Below are 23,125 nucleotides of genomic sequence, written 5' to 3'. Positions count from 1 at the left end.
CAGCTATGTGATGGAGTGGGAGGGTCCTTAAACGCACTGTTCACATCACGCAGCGCCACTGACATCGCGTGTATTCCGCTTAAACACCAAGTGTTCTCGTGTTGAATTAAGCGCTGAAACATAATGTCATCCGCCCTCGAGAAGCCGCAGATCATCGCGCACATCCAGAAGAGTCTAAACTACACGGTGTTCGAGAGCCGATGGATTCCCTGCAGCGCGAAGTTTGTTTGCATGGGAAACTTCGCCAGGGGAACCGGAGTAATGCAGGTCTACGAGATCCAGCACGGCGAGCTGCAGCTGGTCAAAGAGGTCGGAGCGGTTTAACTTCACTTTAAACTAATAATGAAGACTGATGAACATTCACGAGCGAAGTTAGATGAGCGGCTTTCTAGAAAACTCCTGGCGCCGGGTTGTCATGGCAACAGAACGCGGTTTGTTGTTTAAACCCAACCGCTTTGATGCATAATAAACTATTTTAATATATATAATTAAACCTATCATCATCTTTTGAGCACAATGCGCTTTCCAAAGTTAAATAATGTTAGTTGTAATTCATGAACTCTTTGGAATGCAGACCGAAGGTTTGTCTGGTTTGTAATTTAGAGGATAATCTGCACAAATGAAAGCGTAAAATAAGCTTAGCAAATGTAACGTTACTCTACTAAACAGCTTTTATTTGTTGTACAAAATATATATTTTAAACAATATTTGTACTCTAGAGTTGCTATAAGATCAAAGCCAATATGTTGAGATGTGGGTCCAAAAATGAGGGTTCTGCGAATTGTTTATACAAAAAAAAAAAAAATGTTTGTTGATCTGATGCAAAATTTAATAAAGCTGTTTTGTCAAGTTTAGAAAAAGATCTGTTTACAAGTAGCCGTGCAGGAAAATATGAAACACGACATGCTAGGGGGTGGAGCCTGCTAAAATGTGTATATCCCATAATTTACTTGCCCCCCTCTTGAGTATGTGACTTTCATATAATGGCAGTGAATGGGGGGTGAGATTTTGAAGCCAGAAGGTCACTCGTCATGCGTCGGGTCCATAGACCGTATAAAATCGACGTAGTGTCCGTGACGCCACTCAATGGATTCTGAAGAGCAGTTTTGGAGTGTAAAGTAGAGACGAGCTGACCGTCGCCATCTTAGCAGCGCGTCATCGCCTGGATAACAGAAAATGGGTAAAGAGGCGGGATGTGGGCGGAGCTTAGGTGACGAGATGAGTAACAGACAGCAGACAAACGGCAATCCACCTGTCACTCAAAGTGGCCAGGCCCTTAATTATGCAGAACTTTAAAGGAAGTGTGTGTGAGATTGTGGCCAGAACTGGTACTGCAATCCCTTTCAGATGCCTGTAGAGCGGCGTCTCCCCCTCCCCCTCCCCCTCCCCCTGACTCGAGGTTGCCAGATTGGCTGCAGGATCAGCAGAACGTTTGTAGATCTGCAGATGTGGTAACTAGAGCAGATCTGGCAACCCCAAACACTACTGACTTCGTGATTGGTCGATAGGTGGACGGCGGAACCAAAACACATGACATCATCAACATCAGCTGAGCTGCAACAACAACTTTATAAAGACAATATCCTGGCCGGACTACTGTTGGCAGTGATAGAAGTGTTTGAGATTAACATGATTTCTTAAAGGGGTACATGCACTTTTACAAGCTGATTGTAAGGAAATGTGTGTTGGCAGTGCCTGTACACAACCATCCTATAAAGATAAAAATCCATCAAGTGTTTTTTTTTTTAATCTCCTTATATGTTTTCCCGTCTCAAATCGAGCCGTTCGGCCGTGTGACGTCACACGACCCGACACCCCTCCCACGACTGTTGATTGACAGCAGTTTCAGCAGAGTGAGAGTGAAAGCGCCCCACAGAACAGAGGGGCGGGTGAGCAAAGCTCATTAGCATTTAAAGCCGTAGGCAAGAGAACGGCTTGCTGAAAACAGAGCTGTTTTTGACTAGGTAAAAGGAGTGTTTTCTTACAATACTAATGAGAATTTTTTTATTAATGTTTATTACAAAGTTTTAATTTAGACACTAAATAATCATATTAACTTGTACAAAAATGCCATTATATGACCCCTTTAATGTCTAGTGACATATCAGGGCCATTTTATGATTAATTGATATACAATTCTTACATACAGTTCCTTTAAGGCTTTATGTTAATGAATGAGTCATAAAAAAAATTCACCCCCTCACGTCATGAAGGCAAAATTAGCCGTATCCAAAACCGCAATTAGTACCAGACAGTAAACGTGTTCTTCTGCTGTAAAGTTGGGCATTTTAACATGAGCTCAATGGCCCTCATTTATCAATCTTGCGTAGAAACGGGCGTATATGTTGGCGTAAGATTATGCTTACACTCCTCTCACCGCCTGATTTATGAAGCTGTGCGCACCTCTGCAATCCAGGTGTAGGCAATACCTGCCCTTGGTAAATGCAGCGGCTGAAAACGATCGTCATTAGAATAACACGCCCCTATATATTCAAGTCTCCGCCTCCCCCACGCCCTCATTTTACGCCATGGACACACCGAAGACGGCAAAGAAGCGAAACTTTTCCGCCGTGGAGATCGGGCGCGCTCAATCATCTCTTTAGTCCACTAGTCAGGGCACGGATTAGGACATAAGTCAACGGGCTGACTCCCTGATCAGTGCCCTGACTAGTGGACTAGTGAGATAATTGAGCCGCGCCCATCGAGACCATCACCAGGGAAGTGGAAAAAAACCCCAAATTGTTTTATTTGGGAGTTTAAAGAGTGGGAATAAAGGCACCCACAAAAACAAAATATGGACCCAAATTACGAGTAGCTACTCTTAATAAAGTGGATGAGAAGCGCACTCCAGCAGTTTAAAGCTGTTTGGATGATCAATTACCATCACTGCATTATTTTACAGCACGTTTTGAAACAATTAGCATTTAATTTCGTATCACGGCACATGTATTGGGGTACAATAGTGATGATGATGTGATGTGGAGTAAGATTCATTCACATTAATAATTACATGACAATTTGTAAGATTCTTCTTATTATTATTATGATTATTATTCTTAATGACGCTTGTTATTTAGAAGAAGATTATTATTATTATTTAAAAGAAGAAGGTCATTTTTATTATTTTGTCAGTGTGAATTATTCAGTCCCAGTCCGTGCGCAGCTGCCGGGCCTAACCCTGAAGCGTCAGGTAAAGCGCACAGGCTCGCGACTGGAGGAATACATATGCCTACAGATCAAACGCTTTGGTAAAGTCACACAAATTAAACATTGACGTTCATGTTGCACAAAAATAAACACTGAATGTTGTTGTTGTTGTTTTACAGTGGGTCATATAGCATATCTTGTCAGTGCGTTTTGTGGTGTTAGGAATTGTTTTTCTGCGATTTTTCCCACTAACTCAAACGTGCGTACACCACCTCCTGAGCTGGCGTAGGATTTGAGCGTGCCGTACGCCAACGTCCATATTGATAAATCTCAAAGTCACCGTGGGTTTGGGTGTGCGCTGGAAATTTGGTGTACGCACTTTTGATCAATGAGGGCCAATGAGAGTCTGCTCCTTCTGGAGCCGCTCTAGTGGAAGGTGGTTGCCGCTTGGTCAGGTCAGAGGTTACTGACTGCAGATAGTCGTTTCCCGAAGCCTGTGATTATAGTTTATAAAGTTATAAATATGGATATTTTTTTTCAGAAGGTCTGCATTAACCCCTGGAGCCGTATAGCTCACTTTTATGATGAATGAATGCACTTTTTTGGGTCTTCAAAAACTCACCCCCCATTCGCTCCCATTATAAAGTTTGGAAGAGCCAGGATATTCTTTAGTATAACTCCGATTGTGTTTGGCTGACAGAGGAATGTCAAATGATGTGTGCTGGGTTCACGCCACCTCGTGTTTACCGGAATCTTGCGATGACAACATGTGACGTATTCTGAGCCGTTCACAATCTTAAAATGGGGATTAACAGTTTCTATAGCAACAGTCGCCAAAATGAACCCCGCGTGAAATAATGCTGTGATTTAATTTAAGTAAAATGTAATAAAATATGATCACAGTACCTAAAAAGTTATTTTGTGGTATCAAAATGGGTTTATTAAAATTGTGTGTGTGTGTGTGTGTGTGCGTGCCCATTACACCACTACCTCACTCCAGATAGAAAAGGCCAAGCCGATCAAATGTGGGACATTTGGAGCCACGTCTCTCCAGCAGAGGCATCTGGCCACAGGAGACTTCGACGGAAACCTCAGTGTTTGGTAGGATAACGCTTGCTTGTTTTGCGTTGCAGTAATGTGCGGTGTAAAAATGAAACCTTGTTTTGCAGGAATCTGGAAGCACCCGACTGCCCGGTGTACTCCGTCAAAGCACACAAAGAGATCATAAACGGCATCGATGGAGTGGGAGGACTGGGCATCGGGGACGGGGCTCCTGAGATCGTCACTGGCAGTAGAGATGGTCACTATCACTCTCACACTCATGGAAAATTGACCTTATTGTACTTAGAACTCGTACTTCTTATGCTTGTTCACAGCATTTTTTTGTTTTTTTATTTTATTAGGTACAGTGAAGGTGTGGGACTCCCGGCAGAAAGACACACCGGTGGTAAACATGGAGCCGATGGAGGGAGAGACCAAGAGAGACTGCTGGACTGTAGCTTTCGGTGGGTATTTTTGTCACTCATATTGCGGGAGTTCCTTTGAATGTTGCTTTCGAATGTAAAAACCACACGAACGTCATTAGTTGACCTCAGACAACAGTATAAAAAAATTAAAAAAGCCGGTTTTGTGGGGACCACTTTTCAAAAAGCTTATAAATCATACAGGATGAGTTTTTTGAAAATGTTAAAATGCTGAATGTTTCCTGTGATGGGTAGGTTTAGGGGCAGGGGCAGTGTAGGGGGATAGAAAATACATCTTTTCATAAATGTGATGCTTAAGTTATCCTAATTTCTCTATACCAGTGGTTCCCAAACCTGTCCTGGGGACCCCCCACCAGTGCACATTTTGCATGTCTCCCTCATCTAACACACCTGATTCAACTTATTAGCTCATTAGTAGAGACTGCAAGACTTGAATTATGTGTGTCTAATGAGGGAGACATACAAAATGTGCAGTGGTGAGGGGTCCCCAGGACAGGTTTGGGAACCACTGCTCTATACATTAGGGCTGTGAATCTTTGGGTAGGCAGCGAATCGATTTGATTCACGATTCATAGGTTTTGATTCGATTCAAGAACGATTTTGCCAATTCAGAACGATTCAATTCAAGACGATTCTCATTCAAATTCGATACGGTTCGATTAATTTGATTCGATTATGCATTTTTTATATGCATTTATAGGATTATTAAAATGCTTCCCCTAATGTGTCAGGGTGTGAATTACATTAAATACATGAGTTAGCGGCCTTCAGGGATCAGAGAGTGGGCAACACGCCCAGTTACACTTTAAAATAAGTTACCATGAACTAATAATGAACTGCACTTATAAAGCATTTATTTATCTTTGTTAACATTAATTTTACCATTTACTAATGCATTATTAAAACTTTGGTAACATTAGTTTATGAACTAACATGAACAGCTAGATTTTTTTAACTAATGTTAACAAAGATGAACTAATGCTGAATAGAGGTGTTTTAATGGTTAGTTCATGTTAACTAATGCATTAACTAATGAAACATTGTAAAGTGTTACCAAAAAAAAAAGTTACACTTTACAATAAGGTTTTATTAGTTACCATTAGTTATTTTATTGACTAACATGAACTAACAAACCACGAGCAGTACATTTGTTGCTGCATTTGTTAATAAAAATCCAGCTGTTGATGGTTTGTTCACGTTAGTTCACAGTGCATTAACTAATGTTAACAAGCTTTTAAGTATTAAATGTTGAAATTAACATCAAAAAGATAAATAAATGCTTTATAAGTGCAGTTCATTAGTTAACAAACTTTCTGTAAAGTGTTAAAAAAAACAAAAAAAATTTGTCCATTGTTAATGTTAGTTCATATTATTACTTGATTGCTTTATTATTATTATTATTATTATTATTATTACACACTTTACTTTAATAGCCTAGATAAAATGGCATTTGTAGAAATTTAAATAAGCCAAAATTGAAAAAGGCTTTAAAAGTATTGTTTGTGTATGATAGTGTTAAAGTGTTCCAGGCATTAACCATGGAGAGGAAATATCAGAAAACGCATCGAGAACACGAGTGAATCGTTACACCCCCACTATACATACATGCCAAAGAGTTCACATTTTTACATATTCTGGTCATATTTGCTGTTGAGTGGAAGCAAAAATTAGTAAAGTAAATTTCTCTGTAATTTTAATCGTCAAGGTACAATACAACAAGATCTGTTAACAACATTCACATTCTGCTGGCGTCACCCACGCATGCGCAGGAGCGTTCAGCATGTGTCGGGTCTGATCCAGTACGTCAGCGTGCTACAGGCTGCCTCCAGGATAAAACACCTGATTTTATTCATATTCATACCCAGTTTTTATTTTATTTTATAGGTCTGGCACATTCTGCCATTGTTTTGTTCAAAAGTACAATATTTATCAAATGTTTTACCTGCTTTTTTAGAGTTAGAAATACAAGTATATGGAGAGAAAAAAAATGATCTCTACTGTCCTCGTTTTATCTCAAGGTCACGCGTTCAACGACCAGGACCGCTGTGTGTGTGCTGGATATGACAATGGTGACATCAAGTTATTTGATCTTAGAAATATGGCTTTACGGTGGGAGACAAATATCAAAAATGGGGTAAGTGGACATTTAACTTCTGCTTGGTGCTTCTTCAGAAGTGTTTCAGTGTGCATTATTAAACGCCTAACAACGCCTGATCATGACTGTGTAGTAGACGGTAGACATCCAGTAATGAAACAAGTGAAGTCTTTATGAGTGAGTTATTGAATCATTCATTCTCGAGATTCGTTCAAAAACACTGATTCATCCAGTAATGAAACGAGTTAACTCTTAGTAAGTCATGGGGTGCTTCCCAATTCTTATTTGTGCATCCTCGTTTCCTGTCCTAGCGTCCTTTCCTCACTCCTTAGCTCTGCCCCTTCAGGACGCGAGGACGGAGGAACTGAATCAAGTGAAATGATATATCCTCGCTCCTTTATCGTCACTTTAAAACGGCGTCAGTCAATGATGACGCCACTGGATTTAGTCGGATTCTTGAACATTAGAGATAACTATTTATACTGTGAGATTCAACCTCCACAAAATACCACATTTGTTCATATTTTAATTAATATTACCAGTTATTATTAACAACGAATTATTCATTGTATAGTATTAGTTTCTATTTTTCTTTCATTTTTTTGTGCTTTAATATAATTCTGCAACTGTCAGGTGTTTTTATTTGGCAAACATTGGAGTCTTGCACATGTAAACATAATAATAATGATGAATAAACTGTGGCACGATATGAAGGGGAAGGAGAATAAATGTGTGCGTCACGTTTAGTCGATAAAACACTTTCACTGAATCATCCAGTAATGAAACAAGTGAAGTCTATATGAGCGAATCACTGAATCATTCACTCAAGAGATTTGTTCAAAAACACTGAATCATCCAGTAATGAAACAAGTGAAGTCTATATGAGCGAATCACTGAATCATTCACTCAAGAGATTTGTTCAAAAACACTGAATCATCCAGTAATGAAACAAGTAAAGTCTTTATGAGTGAGTCACTGAATCATTCACTCAAGAGATTTGTTCAAAAACACTGTTTCATCCAGTAATGAAACAAGTGAAGTCTATATGAGCGAATCACTGAATCATTCACTCAAGAGATTTGTTCAAAAACACTGAATCATCCAGTAATGAAACAAGTAAAGTCTTTATGAGTGAGTCACTGAATCATTCACTCAAGAGATTTGTTCAAAAACACTGTTTCATCCAGTAATGAAACAAGTGAAGTCTTTATGAGCGAGTCACTGAATCATTCACTCAAGAGATTTGTTCAAAAACACTGAATCATCCAGTAATGAAACAAGTGAAGTCTATATGAGCGAATCACTGAATCATTCACTCAAGAGATTTGTTCAAAAACACTGATTCATCCAGTAATGAAACAAGTGAAGTCTTTATGAGCGAGTCACTGAATCATTCACTCAAGAGATTTGTTCAAAAACACTGATTCATCCAGTAATGAAACAAGTGAAGTCTTTATGAATGAGTCACTGAATCATTCACTCAAGAGATTTGTTCAAAAACACTGAATCATCCAGTAATGAAACAAGTGAAGTCTGTGAGTCATTAGCTGTGTCTCATTTCAGAAGGCTGCGTCCTCCGGAGGTCGCATTCGAAGGGTGCATACGTCATAAGGCCGTCTCATTTCAAAAAAGTGAGTAGGACACTTCAAATGCGACCTTCGAATGCGTCCTTCTTTCACAGGAATTCGGAGTGTGCATGAGGTGTAGCCTTCGCGGCTGGAGATAACCTACAATTCTTTGCGTTGACGTTAACAGCCGTCATATTTTTTTATATTATATAAAATAAAAAAACAACAACGTACCACCGCCTGATATACATGCAAGCGTAGGTGTGGTGTTTAAATGTAATTAGTTTGAGCTTGTTTTTGTTTTTTTAAGCTCTATTACCTCAAACAGATAGTTGTGGTTAACAGGATTACAACGCTTTAGTGCTTTTTAAACGTTTAGAACAGTATATTGCTGTCGAGACAAGAAACATTTCATAGTCATTTTCAAGTTATAAATAATTTTCATTAATATAAACTGCGTGAGAGCGCAACGAGGCTGAACGTGTTGGCATAGCAACGTGATACTTCCTGTCTGTGTGTCCTACGAAGGACGTCTCGTTTAATTCTGATTGAGGACACTCCGTATACTGCATCCTACACAGGACGTGTCCTCCGGAGGACTCAGCCTTAGAAATTTGACGAAATGAGACACAGCTACAGCTAACAAGACACAGCTGTTGAATCATTCAGTCAGGAGATTTGTTCAAAAACACTGATTCAAACAAGTGGAATCTTTGTGAGTGAGTCATTGAATCATTCATTTTTTTTAAGTAATTCAAATTAATTAAACGTTTTACATTTATACATTTAAAAGGAACTGCAGCGATTAGCATTTTGACAGAAGTTTTGTTTAATTTTCCGTTCAGAATCGTAGAATTATGATGATTAGTTAAAGGTCCCATTCTTTGCGATTCCATCTTTCAAACTTTAGTTAGTGTGTAATGTTGCTGTTAGAGCATAAATAATACCTGTAAAATTATAAAGCTCAAAGTTCAATGCCAAGCGAGATATTTTATTTAACAGAAGTTCCCTTTCAAAGCCTACAGCGAGCGGCCGGTTTGGACTACACCGCTGCACTTCCTGCTGTGATGACGTCACTAGAACCGTCTGTTGACTAAAGCTCCGCCCACAAGAACACGCAGATTCGGGGGCGTGGTCCTTTTGCTCTCGCAGGTCGAGAATAGGAAGCGTTGTTTTTGTAGAGTGTGTTTGTCGCCATGCCATTGAAACGCTGTTATTTTCATCCCGGAGTCAGATCACCTTTGTTTGGCCTTCCCACGGACGCTGCACGAGATCAATGGCTACAGTTTATGTTTAAATCGGTTCCGGAAAATTATAATCACAACTTAAAACTATGTGCAGCACATTTTGCTGAGGACTGCTTCCTCAATCTCAATCAGTTTAATGCCGGATTCGCAGAAAGATTATTCTTAAAAGATGACGCAGTTCCCTCTTTGTCTGACCACAACCGGTAAGTGTATTTTATTATTTAAGTCGGTCCGTTTAACAGTTTATGTAACTCATGACACAAAGTGCAACGCTGTTTAGTTTTGTTAACTAACGTTAGATGGTAATTGAAACTAATCCGAAAAACTTAGCATATAAAAGTGTAGTAATTCATTCAGACACCATCGATTGTTGGTGTTTGTGATGATCAGTTTAAACTCCTGAATAGACAGCTGACCATTCTGAAACATCCAGCAAAAGTCTTTCCTGAGCAGGTTGTAATCGATCCTCTTCGATATTCTCCGGGTCTGATTCCGGCTCAAATTGATAAGGCATTTTTTGCAATAACATTGAGCGCGCGTATCGCCCCATTATGGTAAGAGGCGGGACCTTCCGTTCAACGTGCGCTAAGCTGCTGTCCAATCACAGCGCGGGAAGTGCTGGCCCAATCAGAACTCATTACGTGTTTCTGAAGGAGGGACTTCATAGAACAAGGAAATCATCAGGCCGTTTTTAGGACAGAGGAAACAGCGCTGTACAGATAAGTCAACTGTGTGAAAAATACTGTGTTTTTTTACACGCGAAACATGAACTCATGTTATATTGCACACTGTAAACATAATCAAAGCTCCGAAAACACGCGAAGAATCGGACCTTTAAACAAAAAACGTGTCAGATCATCCAGAATCCTGCAGCTGTAGTGACCAGCACATCAACTAATAAGAAACTGTCCATCCGCTCCCCATGTAGTGCAGGTGTTACAGTCTAGAGCACTTTCTCTATTATAGTTTGAGTCTTATCTAGTTTTGTGTAGATGCAGTATAATGGAAGCTTGTTTTGCATTTCTTTGACAGGTATGCTCTGTTGAATTTGACAGAAAAGACATTAACATGAACAAACTAGTGGCGACATCTTTAGAGGGCAAGTTTCATGTGTTCGACATGAGGACCCAGCACCCCACCAAGGGCTTCGCTTCAGTGTCCGAAAAGGTTTGTTTCACTCAAAGGGTTTATTCATGGTTTATTTTATGTGTTTTTTTACTGAGTGACGATGACATTTCAGTTTGCCTTCATTCACTCTTTTTCTCGCAGGAGAAAACATTAATTTCTGTACATTTTTAAAGTTTGACCTTAAGGGTGAAAGGAAACATCACTTTGTTTACAAGTAAATGCTATAAAGCTCAGTCCCTCCAGTTTTCTGCGATTCCGCGATCGCTGAATACAATGCAAAATCAGCAAAGTGTCGCATTTTTTTGCGATCCTGCATAATTTGCCATTTCACCGCAAAATCATCACAAAAAAATTATTTTCAAAACCCAAAAAATAAATAAATATCTAACTGAACTATCTCTAATTTATACATAGTTATATATTTAGCTTTAATACATAGTTTTTATGAGGATTACAGACGTTGGGGTGCTTGTGTGTGGTCTTTGTGAAAGCGAAAGTGAATCTTTCTCGCCTACCGTCTCGTCTCGCATAAGTGCCAAGGACCGGGCGAATTGATTACTCTAGATGGATGAATGAGCAAATAAAAGTATAATATGCCAGATAACACTAAAAAAGTTAATAAAAGCGCTGTATACCACGAACTCAATTCGCTCCTGACACGGACTGATGTCAGACTGGCGGAGGATTCTGTGCGTTTGCCGCCTATAAGCGTTCGCGAGTGTACAGATTTGTTCTATAGGATTAATGCCCTTGAACAATCATAATCAAATACACCCATGATTATGCCTAAATGTCCGTCTTGGAGGTGTCTTAGTGAATAGGTTTGGGACGTGTGACAGTAGGCTATTGGGTCTGCGTATTGGTATTGGGTCTGCGTATTGGTATTGGGTCTGCGTATTGGTATTGGGTCTGCGTAATGGTATTGGGTCTGCGTATTGGTATTGGGTCTGCGTATTGGTATTGGGTCTGCGTATTGGTATTGGGTCTGCGTATTGGTATTGGGTCTGTGTATTGGCATTGGGTCTGCGTATTGGCATTGGGTCTGCGTATTGGTATTGGGTCTGCGTATTGGTATTGGGTCTGCGTATTGGTATTGGGTCTGTGTATTGGTATTGGGTCTGCGTAATGGTATTGGGTCTGCGTATTGGTATTGGGTCTGCGTATTGGTATTGGGTCTGCGTATTGGTATTGGGTCTGCGTATTGGTATTGGGTCTGTGTATTGGCATTGGGTCTGCGTATTGGCATTGGGTCTGCGTATTGGTATTGGGTCTGCGTATTGGTATTGGGTCTGCGTATTGGTATTGGGTCTGTGTATTGGTATTGGGTCTGCGAATTGGTATTGGGTCTGCGAATTGGTATTGGGTCTGCGTATTGGTATTGGGTCTGTGTATTGGTATTGGGTCTGCGAATTGGTATTGGGTCTGCGAATTGGTATTGGGTCTGCGAATTGGTATTGGGTCTGTGTATTGGTATTGGGTCTGCGTATTGGTATTGGGTCTGCGTATTGGTATTGGGTCTGTGTATTGGCATTGGGTCTGCGTATTGGTATTGGGTCTGCGTATTGGTATTGGGTCTGCGTTAGTGCTGCAACGACGCGTCGACGTCATCGATGACGTCGACTACGGAAATACGTCGACGTTCGTGAAATGCGTCGACGCGTCGTGTCAGACGTTCATCTCGCGTAATGTTGGCTTCTGCTCCTGGTTCTATCACAAAAACCTAGACCGTGAATATCAAAAGTATGGGAATACTTTAAACAGAGGCCAAACAGTGTTTCCCACACATAGACTAATTTGTGGCGGACTGCCACATAATCAATAACAGCCGCCACATTCGTCATTCATTCATTTTTACGCTATTTAAAAGACGCACGTATATTCGTTTAGCTGCATTTCCTTAAGTTCTTTCTCCGTCCTTTTGCGCGTCTCTTATTCACTCACACACACACACACACACACACACGCGTTGCATTCGACCGTAAAACAAGTTTTATTGCATTTTGGCGCATTTAGTATGACATAGCTTTTAAAACCAGAGCAGTTGAATAACAGAGTTGCGACACGCCTTCATCACGCGGCAGCGCGGTCACGGCGCTCATATAATTCTAAACAAACCAGCGCGGTGTCAATCAATACAGACCAGTGTTTCCCAACCGGGATCCCGAGCAAAAGTTGCGGGGACGCACTTACACTTCGGTTCATCTCGCATCTGATGGCGCATCTTTAATATGGGTTGTAACTTGGAAATAATGCTGTATGTATGTTTCTGTCGATGGATACACGTGCTGACTCCTCAGGTATACACTACAACAACAGCGATAATAAAAGAAAAACGTGGGCAAAACGGTCTCTCTTTGTAAACTTTATAAAACGCATGCGAGTGCTGCTGTACGTCCGAATATGAGCAGTCATTTTCACAGTCATCACCCCCGTGTAGCAAGGAGACTCGAATGAGAAGATCTGTCTCTGCACTCGTCCCAAAGCGCGCAAATATTGAGTTATCTTTCAAATCCTGTGCTTAAACGGACAAACTCACAAAAAGTATGTCAAACTGTCATAGCCTACTCTATGCCTTAAGTGAACTTTATACAGAAAATACGACGACTATCCGTGGGTCTTAAAGGGGCAGTAGCATTCACTGCTGTCTGTTTAATGTCAAACAAAAGATAAAGACATCACTCACTGCTCCTGACTGAATAGCTTTTGTAAGTTTAATAAGGATTTTTTTTTATTATTTTAAACAGTTAAATGTGTGGTTATTTTACTTTTGATTACTTCATTCCATTTCTCTACCTAAAAACTAATGTTAGACCTACCTGAAAAGCATTGTTTATTTTGTTCTCATCTCTGCTCAATAGTATTTATTTGTGCTGCTGCTTCTATTTAAGTTATCTGTTCTTATTTTCTTTATTTTCATTTGACAGTAGTCCTTTTTCCCCTGAACATAGCAAATACCAAACTGTACTGAAACGTGAACCTAAAACCGTGATACAAAGCAAACTGTGAGCAGTCTGTACTGTTACACCTCTAGCGTAACTTATGCGAGGGGGTGCCACAGAATGTTGAAAAATTTCAAAGGGTAAAAAAATAAATCGTTAGATTAGTCGACTAATCGAAAAAATAATCGTTAGATTAGTCGACAGAAAAAATAATCGTTAGTTGCAGCTCTAGTCTGCGTAATGGTATTGGGTCTGCGTATTGGTATTGGGTCTGTGTATTGGTATTGGGTCTGCGTATTGGTATTGGGTCTGCGTATTGGTATTGGGTCTGTGTATTGGTATTGGGTCTGCGTATTGGTATTGGGTCTGCGTATTGGTATTGGGTCTGTGTATTGGTATTGGGTCTGCGTATTGGTATTGGGTCTGTGTATTGGTATTGGGTCTGCGTATTGGTATTGGGTCTGTGTATTGGTATTGGGTCTGCGTATTGGTATTGGGTCTGCGTATTGGTATTGGGTCTGCGTATTGGTATTGGGTCTGCGTATTGGTATTGGGTCTGCGTATTGGTATTGGGTCTGCGTAATGGTATTGGGTCTGTGTATTGGTATTGGGTCTGCGTATTGGTATTGGGTCTGCGTATTGGTATTGGGTCTGCGTATTGGTATTGGGTCTGCGTATTGGCATTGGGTCTGCGTATTGGCATTGGGTCTGCGTATTGGCATTGGGTCTGCGTATTGGTATTGGGTCTGCGTATTGGCATTGGGTCTGCGTATTGGCATTGGGTCTGCGTATTGGCATTGGGTCTGCGTATTGGTATTGGGTCTGCGTATTGGTATTGGGTCTGCGTATTGGTATTGGGTCTGCGTATTGGTATTGGGTCTGCGTATCGGCATTGGGTCTGCGTATTGGTATTGGGTCTGCGTATTGGTATTGGGTCTGCGTATTGGTATTGGGTCTGCGTATTGGTATTGGGTCTGCGTATTGGTATTGGGTCTGCGTATTGGTATTGGGTCTGCGTATTGGTATTGGGTCTGCGTATTGGCATTGGGTCTGCGTATCGGCATTGGGTCTGCGTATCGGCATTGGGTCTGCGTATCGGCATTGGGTCTGCGTATCGGCATTGGGTCTGCGTATCGGCATTGGGTCTGCGTATCGGCATTGGGTCTGCGTATCGGCATTGGGTCTGCGTATCGGCATTGGGTCTGCGTATCGGCATTGGGTCTGCGTATCGGTATTGGGTCTGCGTATCGGCATTGGGTCTGCGTATTGGCATTGGGTCTGCGTATTGGTATTAGGCCACTGTAGGCAGTAATCTTTAAAGTGAAATCAACCTATACAGCTGCCTATAGGCTACCTCAACCACTGAAAAAACAAAACAAAAAAAACAGTAGCCTGACTTAAACTAAAAAACTTGTTTTAAACGACTTTAAAAAACACTGTTTATCTGTATATTTATGTTATTTATTTGTCCTCGTAGCAATTGTTTATTAGTTCTTATTGTATTACTGACTGTTAACTTGATTAATTAATTATTTGAGAACTTTTTATATTAGACAATTGCGTATTGCTGTATTTACTTTCCCCAGATATTTCTAAGCGATCATGTTATTAAAGCTATAGTGCACCACTGGGCTAGCCTTTTTTGTAAGATACCAAAATAAAGAAGATTTGTGCATTGTTTGTTCTATTGATGTGTATGACTATTGTACATCTAACATAATACATAATATGGTAAATGTGGTATATTAATTATTAAAAATAAATAAAAAAAACATTCCAAACTTTTTCGCAAATTTCTGGAAATTTCACAAAATCAGTCATATTGATCGCAAAAATCACAAAAAAATATCGCGAAATCCTGGAGGGACTGAAAACGAGTTTAATTCCTCCCCAAATTCTGTTTTTCTATTATATTTTTTTCTGGATTATGTTTTGTGATTTTAATGCAAATGAAATGGCATTTAATGAAATTATTAAAACAATTTAATTAATCTTTTAAAATGTAATAAAAAGAAAATATGTATTTATTTACAGCAAAGCATAGCATTTTTATTTTTTGTCAAATATTTAAACAGAACTTGCATACTGTATAAATTAAAACATGAACGGAAAAATATCTTGGTTTTATACTATTTCTTATTAATAATAGTAATAAGTACATTTTACTACACAATAGTAATATATTTCTGTCATAATTTCTTCAACCAAACTTTTATTTTGGCGGGTTGTTGTGAAAACCTTTGCGTTTCGGTGTGTATGTGACAATAGCTTTCCTCATATAAAACCATGAAAAATAGTGATACACTGATACCACTTTTTCCAGAATGAGTCCAATACAGATACTGTAATATTTCGGTATACGCTGATACAGAGTACCGATATATTTATCGGCCCAGCTCTTTTTAAGCTTCAGAAATGACACAAAAGCAGCCTAAAAGGGTGATAAAAGCGGCCTGTGCCATTTTTGTGCAATATTACGGTCTTCTTAAGCGGTGTTATAGCTTTGTGTGAGAAGAACCAGTACTTAACTAATAATCAAACATACAAATGAGCCGACTGGATCAATTTACTAATCGAAAAGATCTGATTGAAAAGAATGATTCGTTCACAAAGTGGACATCACAACTAGGGTTGGGTACCTTCACATTTTAACCGGTACCCAATGGTACCTTTTTTAGTTACTTTAGGGATATATCAGTAACTGTACTTCAGAAACTGTAAGTCATTTATTGAAGTGTTACTGCCATTATGCCAGAGCTGCCTTGGTCTGCCATTGGTGTTTGTTCACTGTAATATTTACCAGTAAAGTGTAGGCTACAGCTACTAAATAAACTGAATTCATAAAAACGACCATATTCTATGAAAAGATTTCCCACAAATTCTGTGTTGTGTATTTTCTGGTAATCAAATAAAGACAAAACATTAATTTATCTTTTAATTTAATAAAACTTTTTTTTTGTCAAACAAAGCTGCACACCTGAGCTTTATACTGTTAAAATAAAACATGGAAGAATGATGATTATATTTTACTTAAACAATAAAGTTTTATTAGTTTATTATTATTACATCAGTGTTGGTATTATTATTACACTGAGACGTCTCTAGATTATTCTGTACAACAGTGATATATTTGTCCAGTTAAACCGAACTTTTATTTTGACAGATTGCCTCTGAGTTTCTGTGTGTGTGTTTGACATGACGGTAGTTTTCTCAAATTAAACTGTAAAATGCTGATGAAGTGACTCTCAGAGCGGCTCTGGAGATGACGGACATGCGTATGAGATGAAAACAGGCGACCGTCACGCGATTCTGTGTGTGCATGTGTGCGTGTGTGCGTGTGTGCGCGTGTGTGTGTGTGCGCGTGCGTGTGTGTGTGTGTGTGTGTGTGTGTGTGTGTGTGTGTGTGTGTGTGTGTGTGTGTGTGTGTCAGGTAGGTTAAGGGACAGGGGCAGTGTAAGGGGATAGAAAATACGATTTGTACAGTATAAAAACCATTATGCCTATGGAATGTCCCCACATTTCACAAAAACAAACGTGTGTGTGTGTGTGTGTGTGTGTGTGTGTGTGTGTGTGTGTGTGTGTGTGTGTGTGTGTGTGTGTGTGTGTGTGTGTGTGTGTGTGTGTGTGTGTGTGTGTGTGTGTGTGTGTGTGTGTGTGTGTGTGTGTGTGTGTGTGTGTGTGTGTGTGTGTGCGCATCGGACGCAAACAAACACCCGTCGTAACTGCCGCCGTAAATGTAGAGAATCTTCTGATATGAGTTTGCACACAGCACTCCTGATTATGTGTTTGATAACTTCCATCAAAGTAGCCTTTAAGCAGGCGATACAAAGTGGCAAAATTTACAAACACCACCGGCGAGTCCTGGATCCTATCCCAGAACATCTACCATCGGCCTGTAGCAGTCTATCTACAGACCTGACAGATTATGAACGACTGCTGACAGAAAATGAGTGGACACATTTCCAATATCACGAAAGACAATTTAGAAAAAGCCTGGATACAAAACGATTACAAGAAAAACAAAACTTTGTACTCACCGGAGATTTCAGGAAGTGGTCAAAGTTGTTTACAGTTATCAATGGCGCTTTCTTTAAAACCGGAATATTTTCCATAGAACGCACAGATGGAAGACAGTTTGGACTACCGCTGCTCAAGTATGTAATGCGGATTTTAAGAACTTTGCCACTGGAAGATAAGGCGCGATCTAAATCAGTCCATGTTACAAACCCGGCTGACTGGATTGAAAGAGAATTGCGGTACCTGCGGGAGGTGATACAACCGGCGATCGCCTCTGCCACTGCACAGCACCGGAGAAATCCTCAAAAGGTAGGCAAAAACAAACTAACCTATCTATGGCAGCATCGTAGAACGAAGGCGATTGATATTATTTTAAATGACTGCATGTTTCCCATGCCACCGCCAGAATCTGGCAACACTGAGCAGGTGTATGATTATTATCGGAAAAAATGTCAGTTTGATCCAACTACTATCCCGCTTGAGTTACCCCCTTGGAAGGATGACGTAGACGGTGTATTGACTGAGTTGCCGCTTTCTACATCGCCGTTTACAGTAGAAGAGATTGAAGAAGTAATTGTAAATCTGCCCAAAAATAAAGCTAGCGGTTCAGATGGTGTTACTTATGAGAATCTGAAAGCCACTAGACAAACATCTCGCTACATATTGAAGAGCATATTTAACACCTGTTTGATTAATGGCAAAGTCCCTAGTTCATGGAAGGGAGCACTTATTCACAGAATACCGAAGAAAGACAATGTACCAGAAGACCCCTCAACATGGAGGGACATCTCTATACTGCCATCTGTATATAAAGTCTTTATGAAGTGCTTGCTTTCAAGAATATTACCATGGCTGGTTGATACAGGAATTCTGTCTAATAAACAAAAAGCTTATATTGAGCGACAAGGCATGAATGAACATGTTTTTTGCTTAAAGACTGCCATTGATGATTTTAAGCACGAATCTGCTAAGCTATACATCGTCTTCCTTGACTTCAGAGATGCCTTTGGCACATTGCCTCATAGAGTCATGATTGATGCTCTAGAAGAGATACAGCTCCCGAAGATCTACGTGGACATAATAAAGGATGTGTATTGTGACTCCTACCTACAAGTGATCTGTGGAAAAGATCTCACCAGACCAATACCACTGGAGGTAGGAATCAAAACTGGCTGTCCATGGAGTGCTGTAAACTTTATCATTGCAATAAATCAATGGCTAAAATGGCTGTGTGCACATGCCCCGCCCCACGTGCTGTCTCCGAACCCAGTCCAGGGTTATGCTGATGATGTGGTCGTCGCATCTCGAGATGAAGGCGTGATTAAAAACATGTTGTCATGCACTGACAGATTCCTGATATGGTCTGGCCTACATGTAAAGCACAGTAAATGTGCAGTCTTTTACGAGAGGAGGAGCGGCGGCAACCGTTGGTATAGGTCGAAGGCCGACCAACCTCCCTCTTTTGGCATCTTAGACCAGCCACTCAGAGTGTACTCTAGACATGAGACCTATAACTATCTGGGCCACAAGTTTAACATCGCTGGAGAATGGAGTCTGCAAGTGACTGACATGGCACATCAGTTTATGGCCAGACTGGATCTCATTGACGCATCACCTCTTCCTGTAATCCTAAAAGTGCAAGCAATAAGAGACATAGCTTTCTCTAAAATTCAACATCTTTTTGCAAATGTCCATATTCCGCAAAAAGTTCTGCGTGAAATGGACAACAAGACTGTAAATGTGGTTAGGAAATGGCTTTGTCTCAACACACACTCCACAAGATGTTTTATCTTTCAGAAAAGACAGGACGGGGGGCTTGGAGTTCCACACTGCATGTGGGAGTACACAGCCACGAGACAGTCTCACCTCACCAACATGCTGAACTGCGATGATGTTAGTGTGAGGCAAATGGCCAGAGCATCCTTACTGCTGGATTTTAAAAGACGGAGGGTGCAGCAGGCATGCGGTGGGGAAGATGGCTTCCTGGGCTTTAAGAGAAAGACCAATGGGAAGCTGGAGGGAAGGGCACAGGGATTTGGTGTGTCCTCAGACTGGCCGGATTTGAATGACCTATGCTGGAGGACAGGCACTGACCTGAGTTGGACATCACATTATACACCTGTAGAGGTCTCTGAGGCGGTGGTAGAGGACCCATCTGTCATCGTGGAGGCCAGGCTGCACCATAATAATATTGTTCACCTGCTCCAGCCCAGAACATCGAGACAGACTATTCTGTCTACTCAAAGAGCCCAAAATATGGAGTACTGGTCCAGCCTTAAGCTCCAGGGAAAGCTGGCAAACCTGCCCTGTGCGGACCACTCTGTATCACACACCATCTATAGTAATGCCACCATCAGTGAAGAGATCCTTACTTTCTGTGTAAAAGCACGTCTGCAGGTTCTTCCCACTAAATATAACTTATCTCTGTGGTTTCCCTCCACCCATTCGCCTCTCTGCATGCTGCACGACCCTCCTCAACACCTGGAGTCAGTCGCCCACATCATGAACAGCTGCTCATCTCTGAAAGGACTATATACCGCCAGACATGACCGACTCGTGGACCTCATCGCTGCTCAGATTCCCTGTACGGCTGATGAGCAGATTTTTAAACACACTACTGTACAGTGTGAATGGTTCAATTCACCTGCTAACACTTTTGTAGGAATTGCAAATACACCAGACATTGTTAACATCTCTCAGAATGGCAAAACAGTCAAATTATTTGAAGTGTCATGTGCATTTGACTTATTTATGGAGGACTCTTACTGCTCTAAGACTCTGAAATATCAGTCGTTGGTATCTATAATTGAGAACATTGGGTATAAATGCCAGCTTATAGTGTTAGTGTTTGGTAGTTTGGGTCATGTGCACAGGCTGGCGACCCGTGGACTTCGTATTGGGGGGATTTCTAAAACAGGGGCTAAACAGCTGGCAAAGTTTTGCTCAGTCTCAGCTACTATAGGAAGCATGTTTATCTGGAAGAGGCGATGCTTCCTCTACCCTTAGAACTGCATAATCTATGATGATGTGCTGCTGTGTTTTAATCTGTCAGATAATTCAAAACATTTGATCTCTAATGAAATGACTTGTAATGTGGAATCAAATAAAGTATATAAATGTGTGTGTGTGTGTGTGTGTGTGTGTGTGTGTGTGTGTGTGTGTGTGTGTGTGTGTGTGTGTGTGTGTGTGTGTGTGTGTGTGTGTGTGTGTGTGTGTGTGTGTGTGTGTGTGTGTGTGTGTGTGTGTGGTAAATAAACTGCAGGTCAGCACCATTCATTCACACAAACACGCAGGATTTGTATTTAAATAGTGTTTTTGCTGATTTATATTCACAGACACTAGTCTATATCACCAGATGCGTTCTCAGGTACCGATTGAATTAATGTGAACCAATACTCGGTAGTAATTCGGCTGAGTTCGGTACCCGAACTCTTTTTTTAAATTATTTTTTCATTTTTATTCTTTTTATAACTGTTGTAGTTTACCTTTGTTCTTTTCTTTGGTTATCATCATTTTATTATTTTTAATTCTCTTTACATTGTTTTCTTTTTCTTATGCATGTTTTATCCCTATTTTAATTCCTTTCTATGTAAAGCACTTTGAATTGCCATTGTGTATGAAATGTGCTATATTAATAAACTTGCCTTGCCTTACCCAACCCTAATCACAAGGAGGGCTAGGGCGGATGTCAAGATTTCACACGGGGAGTCATATGGCTTCAGAAGGCTTGGATTGTTGCACATTTTTCACTTTGCATCCTAAATCTTAACTCTTACTCCTTATACTCATTTGTGTTCTGTATTGCAGGCTCATAAGTCTACAGTATGGCAAGTGAGGCATCTGCCACAAAATCGTGACATCTTCATGACGGCTGGTGGAGCGGGTAATCTGCATTTATGGAAATAGTAAGGAATTTCGTTGATATTTTTGACATCTAAAGTAGGGGTGCACTGAATATTCGGCCACTGAAAATGGCCTAAACGGGCATTTTTATGTTTTCGGCCAAAAGACTTTTATCACTGAAACAATATGGATGAAATGTTGTGATGACGCAAACAGAAACCACGACTTCACGTGCTAGTCACATCTCACATCTGATGAGGCATCTATAATATGGTTTATAACTTGAAAACTGTGCACTCATCCGAAAGCGCGCTCTCGTCTCACATCACACTCAAATATTGAGTTCTCTTTCAAGTCTTGCGCTTAAATGAACAAACTCACACAAGAAGTATGTCATTATGTCCATCTTGATGAGTATCCAAGCAGACATAGTCTGTATATGCCTTAAGAGGACTTTATACAGTCGAGAAAGACGACGCAGAGCCTTCCATTAGCTCTTAAAGGGGCAGTAGCCTTTACTGCTGTCTGTTTAATGTCAAACAAAAGATAAGATCAATCACTGCTCTTGAATAGCTTTTGTAAGTTTAATAAGGATTCATCTTTAATTTAAACAGTTGAATATGCAGTTATTTTACATTTGATTACTTTATTCAATTAATTCTGTACCTTTCTGCAGGCCAGTAACACGAGTGAGGTCAAGTTAAACATTTTAGTTTGAATTTTATTATATGCTGTGCATTGTTGCAATGTGTTAAATAAATATTTGCATAATTTGTAATTGATTTATTATTTGAAATGTTAATATTAATTTATGCAATTGCAATGCCTTGATTTTTAGTAAAGTTACACAGTCCTGGCCATTAATGCTATGGTACTAATAATTGGCATGATTTCTTTCTTTGGCCTTCGGTGTTTTTCGGTCTTGGCTTCCTCTTTTTCGGTTTCGGCCAATAATTTTGTTTCCGTTGCATCCCTAATCTAAAGAGTGCTTCATCATTGCTCCGTAGTGGGCTGTTTTTGATTCCTCATTGCTTTTCTATTGTTCCAGTGAGTATCCAGCCCAGAGGACTAAGAAGAGCGCGGATGATTTAGACATGGGCGTGGCCGGGTCAGTGACCCTCCTGCAGAACGTCACCGTGTCCACACAGCCCATTTCTAGCCTGGACTGGAGCCCGGACAAACAGGGACTCTGTGTTTGCTCCTCATTTGACCAGTCTGTACGAGTGCTTATTGTGACCAAACTCAACACCGTTTGAGTTACGGTAACATTGCCAGACAAATTGGACTGTTTACATGCCACATGTATGTCTTATGTTAAAATGTACAATTATAGGGTTGTTGTTTTTTAAAGAAAAAAAGTGTTATAACTCTTGGTAATATTATCTGCAATAGTGACTCAAGTTGCTGAGAGGCGTTCTTATGCAAAATGTGAAGGTTATATTTTTACAACACAAACAACTTATGTAATAAACATTTAAATCAGGCTGATGTCAAACATTTCTCATGTTTTTCAACTGTAATGCCCACTTATCACAATCCAATCAATTCCCCAAGGTCACATCTGACACCACACTGACTAAATATATATGCCAAACAGTGCGAGAATGAGTATTGACCAAGACACTGTTCAGAGTGAATTTAAATCATTAAAGGAACT

General features: G+C 40.3%; 1 protein-coding gene across 1 annotated transcript; it reads left to right on the top strand.

Annotated features, from left to right (window-relative positions):
- The first annotated feature begins 15 nt into the window (after positions 1-15).
- On the top strand, positions 16-22,951 carry dnaaf10 (dynein axonemal assembly factor 10). Its single transcript, XM_067422186.1, has 8 exons — positions 16-309; positions 4,148-4,248; positions 4,317-4,447; positions 4,551-4,652; positions 6,650-6,765; positions 10,574-10,708; positions 21,433-21,530; positions 22,517-22,951. Exons 1-8 carry the CDS (start codon positions 124-126, stop codon positions 22,722-22,724), a joined length of 1,077 nt encoding a protein of 358 aa, XP_067278287.1. The 5' UTR covers positions 16-123; the 3' UTR covers positions 22,725-22,951.
- Positions 22,952-23,125: the final 174 nt, after the last annotated feature.

Source organism: Pseudorasbora parva, chromosome 17 (assembly GCF_024679245.1).
Source record: "Pseudorasbora parva isolate DD20220531a chromosome 17, ASM2467924v1, whole genome shotgun sequence".
NCBI classification, from domain to species: Eukaryota; Metazoa; Chordata; class Actinopteri; order Cypriniformes; family Gobionidae; genus Pseudorasbora; species Pseudorasbora parva.
This window is presented reverse-complemented; position numbering and strand designations above follow the sequence as displayed.